This window comes from Phocoena phocoena, chromosome 6 (genome assembly GCF_963924675.1).
Source record: "Phocoena phocoena chromosome 6, mPhoPho1.1, whole genome shotgun sequence".
In the NCBI taxonomy this organism is placed as follows: Eukaryota; Metazoa; Chordata; class Mammalia; order Artiodactyla; family Phocoenidae; genus Phocoena; species Phocoena phocoena.
In genome coordinates, this window is record NC_089224.1 from 87,338,590 (window position 1) to 87,351,803 (window position 13,214).

At 35.5% G+C, this 13,214-nt stretch overlaps 1 protein-coding gene across 1 annotated transcript; it reads left to right on the forward strand.

Moving 5' to 3' along the window:
* Positions 1–10,153: 10,153 nt before the first annotated feature.
* On the forward strand, positions 10,154–11,096 carry LOC136125105 (olfactory receptor 13F1-like). Its single transcript, XM_065879925.1, is given in 2 exon segments — positions 10,154–10,426; positions 10,428–11,096. Coding segments are annotated over 2 exon segments (942 nt in total).
* Positions 11,097–13,214: the final 2,118 nt, after the last annotated feature.

Sequence of the window (13,214 nt, forward strand, 5' to 3'; positions counted from 1 at the left end):
CTAAATTTAAATACATGTTATTCTATTTGTCTTGGAACTCACTCCTTTCACATACTCATTTGGATAACCTTCCGAATTCAACTCTGGTATCAACTCTTCCAAGAAGTCCTTTGTAATCCATTCCCAGACCACAGCAAAGGTTACTCACTCACTCCCATGCCTCACAAATGATTCCACCTTTACACTATATTTCTAGACTGAGAAGATGGTAAGGGAAGTGTTTATACCTTTATCATCTTCTCATCACCAGCACCTAACAAAGTAATTGAAAATTGGTGAGTGTTAATTAAACGATTTACTCAAGATCAGAAGAGAGCAGGAGAAACACGGTGTTTGTTTGTTTGCTTGCTTGTTTTATGTGGGGGAAGAGGGAATGGGAATATTAAAAATGTTGATTTTGCAATACCTAGGTTATCTAAGTAAGAAAAGCCCCTCAATCCAGGAGCTCCTATGCCCAAGTGTTGGCAAGAATACAAAGTTGAAACCCTTGTGCGCGGTTGGTGAGAATATAAAATGGTGCAGTCATTATGGAAAACATCATGCAGCCTCCTTAAAAAATTAAAAATGGAACTGCCATATGATCCAGCAATCCCACTTCTGGGTATATACGTAAAAGAACTCAAAGTGATATCGCAGAGAGATACCTGTACGCTCATGTTTAATGCAGCATTATCCAGAACAGACAAGAGAAGGAAGCAACCCAAATGTCCATTAACAATTGAAAGGATAAAGGAAATGTCGTGTATACATATAATGGAATATTCTGCAGCATTAAAAGAAGGAATTCCTGTCACATGCTACAACGTGAATGAACATCAAGGACATTATGCTAAATAAGCTGGTCACAAGAGAGCAAATGCTGTAGGATTTCCACTCAGATGAAGTAGTCAGACTCATAAAAACTGAAAATAGAAAGTTGGTTGCCAAGGATGGGGGCAACAGGGATTACTGTATAGTGGGTACAGAGTTTCAGTTTTTCAAGATGAAAAAGTTCTAGAGATCTGATGCACTATAACGTGAATACGCTTAACACAACTGAACTGTACACTTAAAATTGGTTAAGATGGTAAATTTAACCAATTTTGCCTCAGTTAAAAATAAAACAAAAGATGATATATCTCAGTCCCTTCCATTTATAGACTAGAAGAAAAGAGGCAGAATGTAGGGACATGGACAAGGAGAAATAGCAAGATAAAGTCACTTAAAAGACTTTAAGATCAAGAACAAGGCAAGACATTTCTTTACACTTATAATAAAATATCAGAAAGGGAATGTAAAAAAAAATCCCTTTTAAAATTGCATGAAAAAAAAACACTTAGGAATAAACCTGACCAAGAAGTTGAAAGACATATATGCTGAGAACTATAAAACATTAAAAAAGGGATAAAGATGATTCAAAGAAATGGAAAGATAGCTCATGCTCTTGGATTGGAAGAGTTAATATTATTTAAATGGCCATACTACCAAAGCAGTTTACAGATTTAATGTGATCCCTATCAAATTACCTATGACTTTTTCCACAGAACTAGAACAAAAAAATCCTAAAATTTATATGAAACCATAAAAGACCCAGAATTGCCAAAGCAATCCTGAGGAAAAAGAACAAAGCAGGAGGCGTAACCCTCCCAGACTTCAGACAATACTGCAAAGCTACAGTAGTCAAAACAGTGTGGTACTGGCACAAAAACAGACATATAGATCAATGGAACAGAATAGAGAGCCCAAGAATAAACCCACACACCTATGGCCAATTAATCTTTGACAAAGGAGGCAAGAACATACAATGGAAAAAAGACAGTCTCTTCAGCAAATTGTGTTGGGAAAGCTTGACAGCCACATGTAAATCAATGAAGTTAGATCACACCCTCACACCATATGCAAAAATAAACTCAAAATGGCTTAAAGACTTAAACATAAGGTACAACACCATAAAACTCCTAGAAGAGAATATAGGCAAAACATCCTCTGACATAAATCGTACCAAGTTTTCTTAGATCAGTCTCCCAAGGCAATAGAAATGAAAGCAAAAATAAGCAAATGGGATCTAATCAAACTTACAAGCTTTTGTACAGCAAAGGAAACCATAAACAAAATGAAAAGGCAACCTATGGACTGGGAGAAAATATTCACAAATGATACAACCAACAAGGGCTCAATTACCAAAATATACAAACAACTCATACAACTCAACAACAAAAAGCACAAACAACCCAATTGAAAAATGGGCAGAAGACCTAAATAAACATTTCTCCAAAGAAGACATACAGATGGCCAGTAGGCACATGAAAAGATGCTCAGCACTGCTAATTATTAGAGAAAGGTGAAGCAAGACTACAATGGGGTACCACCTCACACAGTCAGAATGGCCATTATTTAAAAATCTACAAATAACAAATGGTGGAGAGGGTGTGGAGAAAAGAGAACCCTCCTACACTGCTAGTGAGAATGTAAATTGGTGCAGCCACTATGGAAAACAGTATAAAAACTGTTTTCTAAACTAAAAATAGAGTTGCTAAGTGATCCAGCAATCCCACTCATGGACATCTATGCAGAAGACCAAACTCTAGTTCAAAAAGATACATGCACCTCTATGTTCATAGCAGCACTATTCACAATAGCCAAGACATGGAAACAACCTAAATGTCCACTGACAGATGAATGGATAAAGAACATATATTTAATGGAATACTACTCAGCCATAAAAAAGAATGAAATAATGCCATTTGCAACAACATGGACAGACCTAGAGATTATCATACTAAGTGAAGTCAGAAAGAGAAAGACAAATACAGTATATGACTTATATGTGGAATTTAAATATGACACAAATGAACTTATCTATGACAAAAAAACAGACTCACAGACATAGAGAACAGACTCGTGGTTGCCAAGGGGGAGGGAGGGGGGAGGAGGGGACTGGGAGTTTGGGATTAGCAGGTACAAACTATTATATGTAGAATGGATAAACAACAAGGTTCTACTGTATAGCACAAGGAACTATATTCAATATCCTGTGAAAAACCATAATGGAAAAGAATATGAAAAACAATATATATATAACTGAACCACTTTCCTGTACAGCAGAAATTAACACAAAATTGTAATTCAACTATACTTAAACAAAGTAAATTCTTTAAAAAATTTTAAAGAAAAGAACAAGGCAAGAATATCCACTATCACCACTACTGTATAACGTTATATTGGGTGTCCCAGGCAGTGCAATAAGGCAAGAGAAATAAAAGGCATTACAATTGGAAAGAAGGAAACTGTCTTTTTCACAAAGATTGTGTATATAAATAACTATAAAAAAATCCCAATGAATCTATAAAATAACTAATAAAATTAATAGGAGAACCTACCAAGCTATCAGGCTGTGTCAGGTCACACAAACCAATTGCATTTCTATTTACCAACAAGAAACAATTGGAAAATATATTTTAAAACATCATTTGTAATACATTAAAAATATAAAACAACTGAGAGAAAATTAAAAGAAAATGTATAAGACTTTTATAGTGAAAGCTACAAAGCATTGTAGAGAGAAACTGAGGAAGACCTATTATAGAGATAACTTGTCATGGATTAGAAGACTCAATGTTATTTAGATATCATTTCTTCCCAAGTCAGTTTACAGATTAATGTTATCCCATTCAAAATCCAGACAGAAATTTTGGAGAAACTGACAAGAAGATTCTAAGCTGATATGGAAATGTAAAGGACCTGGAAGAGCCAAAACAATCTTGAAAAAGATGAATCAAGTTGGAGGATTTACACTACCTCATCATTAAACTCAATATAAATCTATAATAATCAAGTCATTGCAGTACTGACATAAAGAAAGACAAATAAATCAATGAACAGAATAAAGATGTACAGAAAGAAACACACATATATGATCAATTGATTTTCAACAAAGATGCCAAGGTAATTCAATGGGGAAAGGATAGTTTTTTCAATAAATAATGCTGGAACAAGTATATACACCATATACAACAATCTATTTGAGGTAAATAATAGAACTAAACATAAATATTCAATCTATAAAACTTCTTGTGGGGCACACAGAATATCATTTTTACCCTGGGGAAGACAAAAATTTCTTAGATAGGATCCCAAAACATCAACATGTATTAAAAGAAAATTTCAAATATCATGATTTTCAAAATTAAAAATTTCAGCTCTTCTTTCATTATGTTTGGTATTAGCTGAAGTTTTCCACAGATGTCCTTCATTATGCTTTGCAAGTACCCTTTGTTGTTGTTGTTGTTGTTAGATACTATTTTTATTTGTTTCCAGCTTTATATAGGTAAAATTGACAAATAAAAGGTATATATATTTATAATGTACAATGTGATGTTTTGAAATGTGTATATATTGTGAAATGATTATCACAATCAAGTTAATTAACATATCCATCCCTCATATAGTTATTTTTGTGTGTATGTGGAGTAAACATTTAAGATCTACTCTCTTAGCAAATTTCAAGTATAAAATATAGTATTTATTAACTATATTCACCATGCTGTAATTAGACCTCCAGAACTTATTCTTCCTGCATAACTGAAACTTTGTACCATTTGACCAACATCTCTGCATTTTTCTCTAATCTTGAGCCCCTGGCATCATTCTATTCAATTATCCTATGAATTCAACAGAAAGTTGAATATCTTTTCATGATCATTGTTAGTGTATAGAAATGCAACTGATTTTTGTATGTAGATTTTTGTATCTTGCAACTCTAGTGAATTTGTTTATTAATTCTGCTTTTTTGCTGGAGGCCTTAAGGTTTTCTATATATAAGAAAATGTCATCTGCAAACACAGACAATTTTACTTCTTCCTTTCCAATTTGGATGCCTTTTATTTCTTATTCTTGTCTAATTACTTTGGCTAAGACTTCCAGTACTATATTGAATAGAAGTGGCAAGAGTGGGAACCCTTGTCTTGTTTCTGATCTTGGAGGAAAAGCTTTCAGCTTTTCATCTGTGAATATGAAGTTAGTTGTGGGTTTGTCATATATGGCCTTCACTATGTTGAGGTATATTTCTTATAATTTGTCAAAAGTTTTATCAGAAAAGTGTGTTGAATTTTGTCAAATACATTTTTCTGCATCTATTGAAGTTATTAGCAGGGGCTGGTCTGGATCCTGGGGCTGCAGGTGCCAACCTAACCCTGGTGCAGGCCTGGAAGCTGTGTCACTGAGGCAGGCATTGAGCCTGGGTCCACGGGGGCTGACCTGCACCCTGGGGCCTTCGGGTCTGGACTGGCACTGTGGCAGCCAGGAGCCTAGATATGAAAGGGCAAGCCTGGGATTACAGGTGCTAGCATGGTGCCAGGGTTCACTGGGGTGAGACTGGTGCTGGGGTTCATGACAAAGTAGGGTACACACTACACTCTTCTTCCTCCATGAAGTAGGAGTCTCTCTATGAACTGCACTGCTCGGGCTTGGGAGGATGACATGGGTAATGCAAAACTGTTGTTTTACCCTCTTTAATGGGTCTTTTCTTATTTTTGTGCTGGGTTTCAACGAAAACCCAGAAGTCTTTACCCATCTTTAATCTCTCACTTGGAATCCTTTGCTCTCGTGAAGGTACTTTCATTTGTGGATAATTGTTCAAACTGATGTTTCTGTGAGGTGACAAGCTCTGGAAACTCCTATTTTACTATATTGCTGATGTCCTTATGAAAGTATCCTTCTACTACCAGTTTACAGAGAGTATTTTATCATAAATAGGGTTTGAATTTTTGTAAATTTTTAAATTTGCATTTATAGACATGGTCATAAGAATTTTTTCTCTCTATTCTGTTAATGTGATAAAATTAATTGGTTGATATTCAAATATTAAACTGATCTTTCCTTTCTTGTATAATACCCACTTGTTCATGATATAATACCCTTTTGATATAATGGTGGATATTATTTGCTAAGATTTTATTAATAATTATTGAGTCTATATCCACTAGTGATATTGGTCTATAATTTTCTTTTGTCATAATATTCTTGTCAGGTTTTGCTAGTACCAGATTATGGTGGCCTCATAAAAAAGGTTTATAGGTGTTCTCTCCTGATATGTGGAAGTTTATCCTCTTTTCTGAGTTCATATAAATGTTTCTGTAAGACTGTTTACTCTTTAAATTGACAAAATTCACTAGCAAAGCTGTCTCTGTTGCAGTAATATTCCCTCTTTCATTCCTGAAATGTTTAGTTTGTGGTTTCACTTTTTTTCTTAATGAGTTAGCTAGAGGTTTACCAATTTCATTATTCTTTTCAAATAGCCAACTTCTGGCTTTGTTCATTTCTCTGTCTTTTTGTGGGTTGTTTTCTAATTCATTTGTTTCTGCTCTTCATTATTTCCTTCTACTTACTTGGAGTTACTTTGGTCCTATTTTTCCAGCCTTAGTTGAAATCTTAGATAACTAAGAACTTTTCTTCTATCTTACTATAATCATTTAACACTATTCCTTTCTGTCTAAACACTGCTTTACTGCATCCCACAAATTTTGACATATTCTATTTCCATGATCATTCAACTCAAAATATATTTTAGTTTCCCTTGTGATTCCTTCTTTGACACACTGTTTATTTAGCAGTGTACTGCTTAATTTACAAGGATTTTGGAATTTTCTAATTATTATTTTGATATTAGCTTAAAATTTCATTCTGTTGTGGTCAGAGAATATTTTCTGTATGTTTTCAGTGTTTTAAAATTTATTGAGATTTGTTTTATGAACCAGCATATCTCTATCTTGGTGAATGTTCCATACTCACTTGAAAACACTGTATATTCTGTAATTGTTGAATAGTTTTTACAAATGTCAACAAATCAACTTGTTTGATAGTATTTTTCAACTTTCTGAATCCATACTGAATTCCTCTTTACTTACTCTACCAATTATTGAAGGTGGGTGTTAAAAATTTCCCGATATAATTATAGATTTGTCTATTTTCCCTTTAGTTGTGTCGATTTTTGCTTCATAGATTTGAAGCTATGCTATTAGCTACATATACATTTAGCTTTTATTTTAATGTCTTCTTGATGCTTTGACCTTCTTACCATTTATCTCTGGCAACATTCTATTTCTTGAAGTGAATTTGCCTGCAATTAATATAGCCATTCCAACTTTTATTTAGTCTTTGATTGTTATATCTTTCTCCATCCTTCTACTTTCAACCTCTCTGTATCTTTGTCCAAAGTGTATTTTTTAAAACAACAAAGTTGTATCTTACTTTTTTATATCCAGTCTGTCAATCTCTGTCTTTCAATTGGAGTTTTTAGTATTTATATTTAATGTAATTATCAATATGTTTTGGTTTAAATCCATTATCTTTCTATTTGCTTTCTATTTGTCCCCTCCATTTTTCTTACTTGTCTTCTTTTATTTCTGTATTTTTGGATTAATGAAGTCTTAAATTATTATTATTTTATTTCATTGTATCTCCTTTATTAGCTTTTAAGCTAAATTTATTTTTAGGATTTATAGTGGTTGCTCTTGGGTTTACAGTATGGTTCCTCAATTTCTTTCACTCTGTGTTGAATATTAAATCACTTAATGTAAAGTGTAAAATCCTTATGACAGGAATTTTCTATCTGCCCAAGGATGAAGGAGTTAAAGCAACTAGCCTGTGATGCATTCACTTTCTTTACCAGGTGGAATCTCTTAGGAGAAAGAGAAAAAAAAGACAGGTTTCCCGGTATAGGCCCTTTACCAACTGGATTTCTGAGCAGAGACTAATGATGTTTGAGGGAGTGAACTGACCATATCTATTCAATGCCCTTTCCAGAGTGTCCCTGGGTAAAAATCACGTACAGTAAATAAACCCTTCTATGGTTATAGATTCTTCTATAATACATGACTCCCTGAAGAATATTTCCTATGCTACACAATAGCTGGGGTATAAACTAAGATGCTTCTTAACTTAAATGCTCTGTGTGAGGTAACTGCAAATCTCACTTAAGACCACACCCATTATTTGGGCCACTATGCCTGTCTAATGCATGGAAAAACAACCTGGGTTTCAATGGAAATCTAGAAGTATTTACCAAGCCCTTCTTTTTGGTGGGACTTGAATGCCAAACTCTGTCTCCCCAGCTGTGAACTTCTTATTAAAATCTCTGTTCAACTCTTTAGCCTTCCAATTGTCACTTTCCCCTGGGTTCTAAGAAGCCTCACTCTCTTCATGCCCAATTCAGTGGTCAGTCAAGGATTTGATGAGAGATTTTACAGACAGACTTCCTTCTGAGCTTGGTATGGAATAAGAGGGGGGGAAAGGATCAGGGATTACTTCTAGATTACTGGCCTAAGTATGTGAGTAAATGCTATTGCTATTATTGGAGATAGGGAAGAATACAGACTCATAAGCATCAGGAAACTTGTTAAAATTTTGGCTATTTCTTTTTCAGACAGAAAATATCATGGAGGTTCTGAATTTCTCTTCTTTTCAGTGTGCTTCAAGGTAATTCCAAAGCAGAAGTATGGTTTGGTGCTTTATACATAGTAGGGAGTCAGGTCAGCAACCTTCTTCCTCAGTCTTAGTCACTGCCTCCATCTTTTTTTAAATTCATTAATTAATTTATGTTTTATTTTTGGTTGCGTTGGGTCTTTGTTGCTGCATGGGCTTTCTCTAGTTGCCGTGAGCAGGGACTACTCTTTGTTGCGGTACGCGGACTTCTCATTGCATTGGCTTCTCTAGTTGCAGAGCACGGGCTCTAGGTGCACGCGCTTCAGCAGTTGTGGCTCACAGGCTCTAGAGTGCAGGCTCAGTAGTTGTGGCACACCGGCTTAGTTGCTTCCAGACTAGGGCTCGAACCCATGTCCCCTGCATTGGCAGGCGGATTCTTAACCACTACGCCACCAAGGAAGTCCCACTGCCTCCAACTTAACTTTGTGAGTGTATCTCTAAAGTACAGTTCTCTTCTGACCCTTCCCCCTAGGTATAATCAGGTCAACCTAAATGATTTACTTCCAGCCATATAAGCCTTGGTCTACAGGAACTGAACAAGTGAGTTGGAAATGGGACTCTGGGTCAAATGTCAGTCAACCTCTTTTCTCCCTTTTGGTCAACGATTTGTATTATGGCTGCAATGAATCTCGTCTAAATAAGGAAAGAAAAGCAAGGACATTGCCATAGTCAAACAAAGAGGGAAACAGTGAGAATTAAAAATCAGATTGACTGATTTAATAACACAATTAGGAGAAGAGCAAAGTTCCCCTTCCCAAAGTCAGCACAGACAGGAAAAAGGTAATTTCTTGTTTGAATAACACAAGAATTAGAGCAGATCAGCTACTGACTATAATTGGATCTATGGGAGATTGTCCCTGGAGTTTCAGAATTTTTAATACTGTACAAAAGATTTCTAACTTTAATTTGCTGCATGAATTAGAAACTTTTCACAAGCAACAAAAAACTTAAATTGCCTTACAGTGTGAATGGCTGGTCCTTTGGAGGACGTTTCTGGAGCACATATGTCAGGACAATTCTGGCCATATGAAGGAAATCTCGGCTATAAGTCCCATCACGAGAATATCAGCATTTTCGTGGGTTTGAGATGGAAAGTCTGGGCTTTGTCTAAATTTTCAAGCTTTTCAGTTAATTAATCTGTGGTTGCAGAAATCTGTCTTCTTTTACTAACTGAATCTCCCAAATTATTGTGGACAGAACCCTACAAATGGTGGAAGATATTGAACTTGGAAAGCAGAAAAGTTTCCTAAGTAAGAAGACTGTTACCCAACTAGGGGAAGAAAATCATTCCAATGGTTCAGAGGTAGACAAATGTCTTCACCATAGATCAGTTACAAATGTGCTTTTGGAAAAAGAAAGACCCCATATGATTTTCTTTCCTCAGTCTCTCATATTTATGAAATAAAGCTTGCCATTCCCCAACATTGCCTTAAAAAGTCTTGCAGCAAAAATAACACCTTGAAGATACTTTATTGACTTCCTGATTGAAATTTTCCTTATTGATGATGACAAATTCCTTCAAAAACATATTACTAATGCTATCACCAAGCTAGAGAAGCATTTAATCACAGACTACAAGTTGATGTGAAGAAAAAATACCAGAAAATATAAAGGGAGAGGATCTTATGTTTTATATATAATATGTAATGTTAATCATTCTATGCATATATGCAAATGACCATGACATAATAAAATGTTCCAGGCAAATTTGACATCTGTAACAATTTTTGTCTTCCTGGGATTTTCCTACTACCCCAAAGCTGAGGTCATCATATTTGTGCTGTGCTTGCTGATGTACCTGATCACCTTGCTGGGTAATATAATTCTGATCTCCATCACCATCCTGGATTCCAGCCTATACACACCCATGTACTTCTTCCTCAGCAACCTCTCTTGTTTAGATGTCTGGTACACCTCTTCTGCTTTCCCTCCAATGCTGATAAACTTTGTTTCAGGGAAAAACACTACTCTCATTCTCAGGGTGTGCCGCTCAGATGTACTTCTCTCTTGCCATGCGCTCCACTGAGTATGTGCTCCTGGCCATGATGGCATATGACTGATATGTGGCCATCTGCAACCCCCTGAGATACCCCATCATCATGAACAAGAGGATTTGTGTGCAGATTGCAGCTGGTTCCTGGGTGACAGGTTGCTTCACTGCCCTGGTGGAACCAGTGTCTGTATTGCAGCTGTCTCTGTGTGGTAGTAGTGTCATCAATCATTTTGCTTGTGAAATTCTGGCTGTCTTAAAACTTGTTTGTGTGGACACCTCCATGGTGCAATTAATCATGCTGGTGATCACCGTACTTCTTGTTCCTATGCTGATGCTTTTGATTTGTATCTCTTATGCTTTCATCCTCTTCAACATCCTGAGAATCAGCTCAGTGGATGGTCAAAGAAAAGCCTTTTCAACATGTGCAGCCCATCTGACTGTGGTGGTTTTGTTCCATGGGACAGCTCTCTCCATGTACCTGAAGCCCTCATCTGTAGATTCACAGGAAATAGATAAATTTATGACTTTGGTATATGGTGCGTTAACCCCCAGGTTGAATCCTATCATCTATAGTCTACGAAAAAAAGAGGTGAAAGCAGCTTTGAAAAAATTGCTGTTTAGAAATTCTTTGGTAATGTTTTAATTTCTATCTTCATATAATATGGGAGCAAGCACATTCATCTGGATAATCTCCAACATTATCCAGAAAATTGCAAAGTCATTGGAATAAACCAAACCCTGGAAAATACTCATTTTCGAAAGGAGTTCAACATTAAGTCCAATATCTTGATTTACCTTGTAAATAAAACTTTTGATATTAATAAATAATTTAGGTAGAATGAATCATGTTTCTGGAGAAGTATTTAGCATTCACTGAATACTAATATAACATTAAAATTAGATGATTGCTTTTCTTTCATATTTAATTTGCTATATCATCTAAGTGTTCAACTCTAGCAGCACCATGACAATAACTAATATACCAAGAGTGTAAGATATTAAGCCTAGTATATTATCTTCATATGATTTGTAATTATGTCTGAAATTATGAAGAAATAGTATTTTTATGTAAGTGTGGATATAGTTCGAGGTATATCAGTTTATAACCAAGACACCATTAATTTTAGAAATTTTCCTACTCTAAATGTTAAAATGTGAAATCTGTTAGATTTGATAAACTACCACAAGAATGATTTTGTTTATTTAGGATGTATGTATGGGGGATGGGTAAATATCTGTGTATGTTCAAAGACATCATGACAAGGATTTGTGCGTTGTAATCCTGTATATAAAGTGGAGTAAAGGAATAGCATTCAGGAGATCTTAAAGTATCCACGGTTATAAGGTCAAAGTACTCTCATATTGTACTCTGAATGTCTAAGTGAATTCATCAACACACACACACACACACACAACACACACCATGTTACTTATTTTTCTTAGAGCATGCTGAATTGAGCAATTATGGCTAAGAAACAACAGATTTCTACCCTGTAGAGATTACACTGCAAAAGAAATTATTTATTAATGTACACACATATTGTGCGAAAAGATTGATGGATATATTTGACATATGTGAGCAAAATTGCATAAATTATAATTACACCAATATTGCATATTAACCAGTTTTTCCTTGTCTTTTCCACCCTCACTGGAGCTGGGGAGCTATGAGGCCAATGCATGTACATTACTTCCTCTTTATCAGAGAGATGTCTTTGGGGTATATGTGGATGATGGCTTTATTCTATGGAGAAGGTGACTCTTGCTAGCATTGACATAATCTCCTTATATTTTAGACTTAGAGAAGGTGAGACAATTATAGATAATTACAACAGAAGGTCCCATTCTGAACAAGACAGAACTTGCAAGGAATGATTCAGTTGAGGGTGAATGGATTGATGAAGGAACCATGTCGGAGGAAAGAATTCAATGTACAGAAACTGTGCTGGTGTTCTTAATCCAAGTACCCTTAGTATACATGAGAAAAGTTTTTCTTTCTCAGGTATTAGATGAACAGTTCTATTAATTCAGAATCTCTCCAAAGGCAGAGACTGGGGATTTGTATCATAATAAAAGCAAAACAGTTATTCTCATTTGTGTCCTTACTTCCATTTCACTACCAGACGACAACGACCATGGTGTGATGTTATTTGGTTGAAGAGGATGAAGAACTGTTAACCCTATTACCCACCCAATCTCTACAATCACTTACAACAAAACATTTACCTGATTTCAAGTAATCACAAACATTGAGCCTATAAATATCCATCTTATTTGTTTATGTGGGTGAAAATAAAATCTGTAGTCTTATGCCTCATCAGCTCCAGTGAGCACGTGCTATCATCTTCAACAACTTTGTACGTGTTTTAAAGGGATATGGATGAGCTAGTTATTGCCTGAGAGGCCAACCAGCTGTCCAGAGGCAAAACCCAATAAAATGGCTCTTAACCCGCCTGGCTGAATCATCATAGGCCTAGAGAGGGTCCTCGGATTTCAGGTGCTTCAGCAAGAGTCATCTTGTCTAAACAACTAGATCCAGGATGGCATAAATTTCTGCATCATCCAAATATGTTTTGTTCTGTCTTCCAAGGATAGAACTGTATATGTAATCCTGAACTGTATTTTGATTACTTCTTTATCATTCTGTGTTTCATTATGAGCAACCTCCATTGTTACAACATTCTTTACCAATAGAGGAAACAGTTCATTGAAAAGCAGTTTACAAAACTGTATCACATTTCAGTCCTGCTTCTCTGCAGTA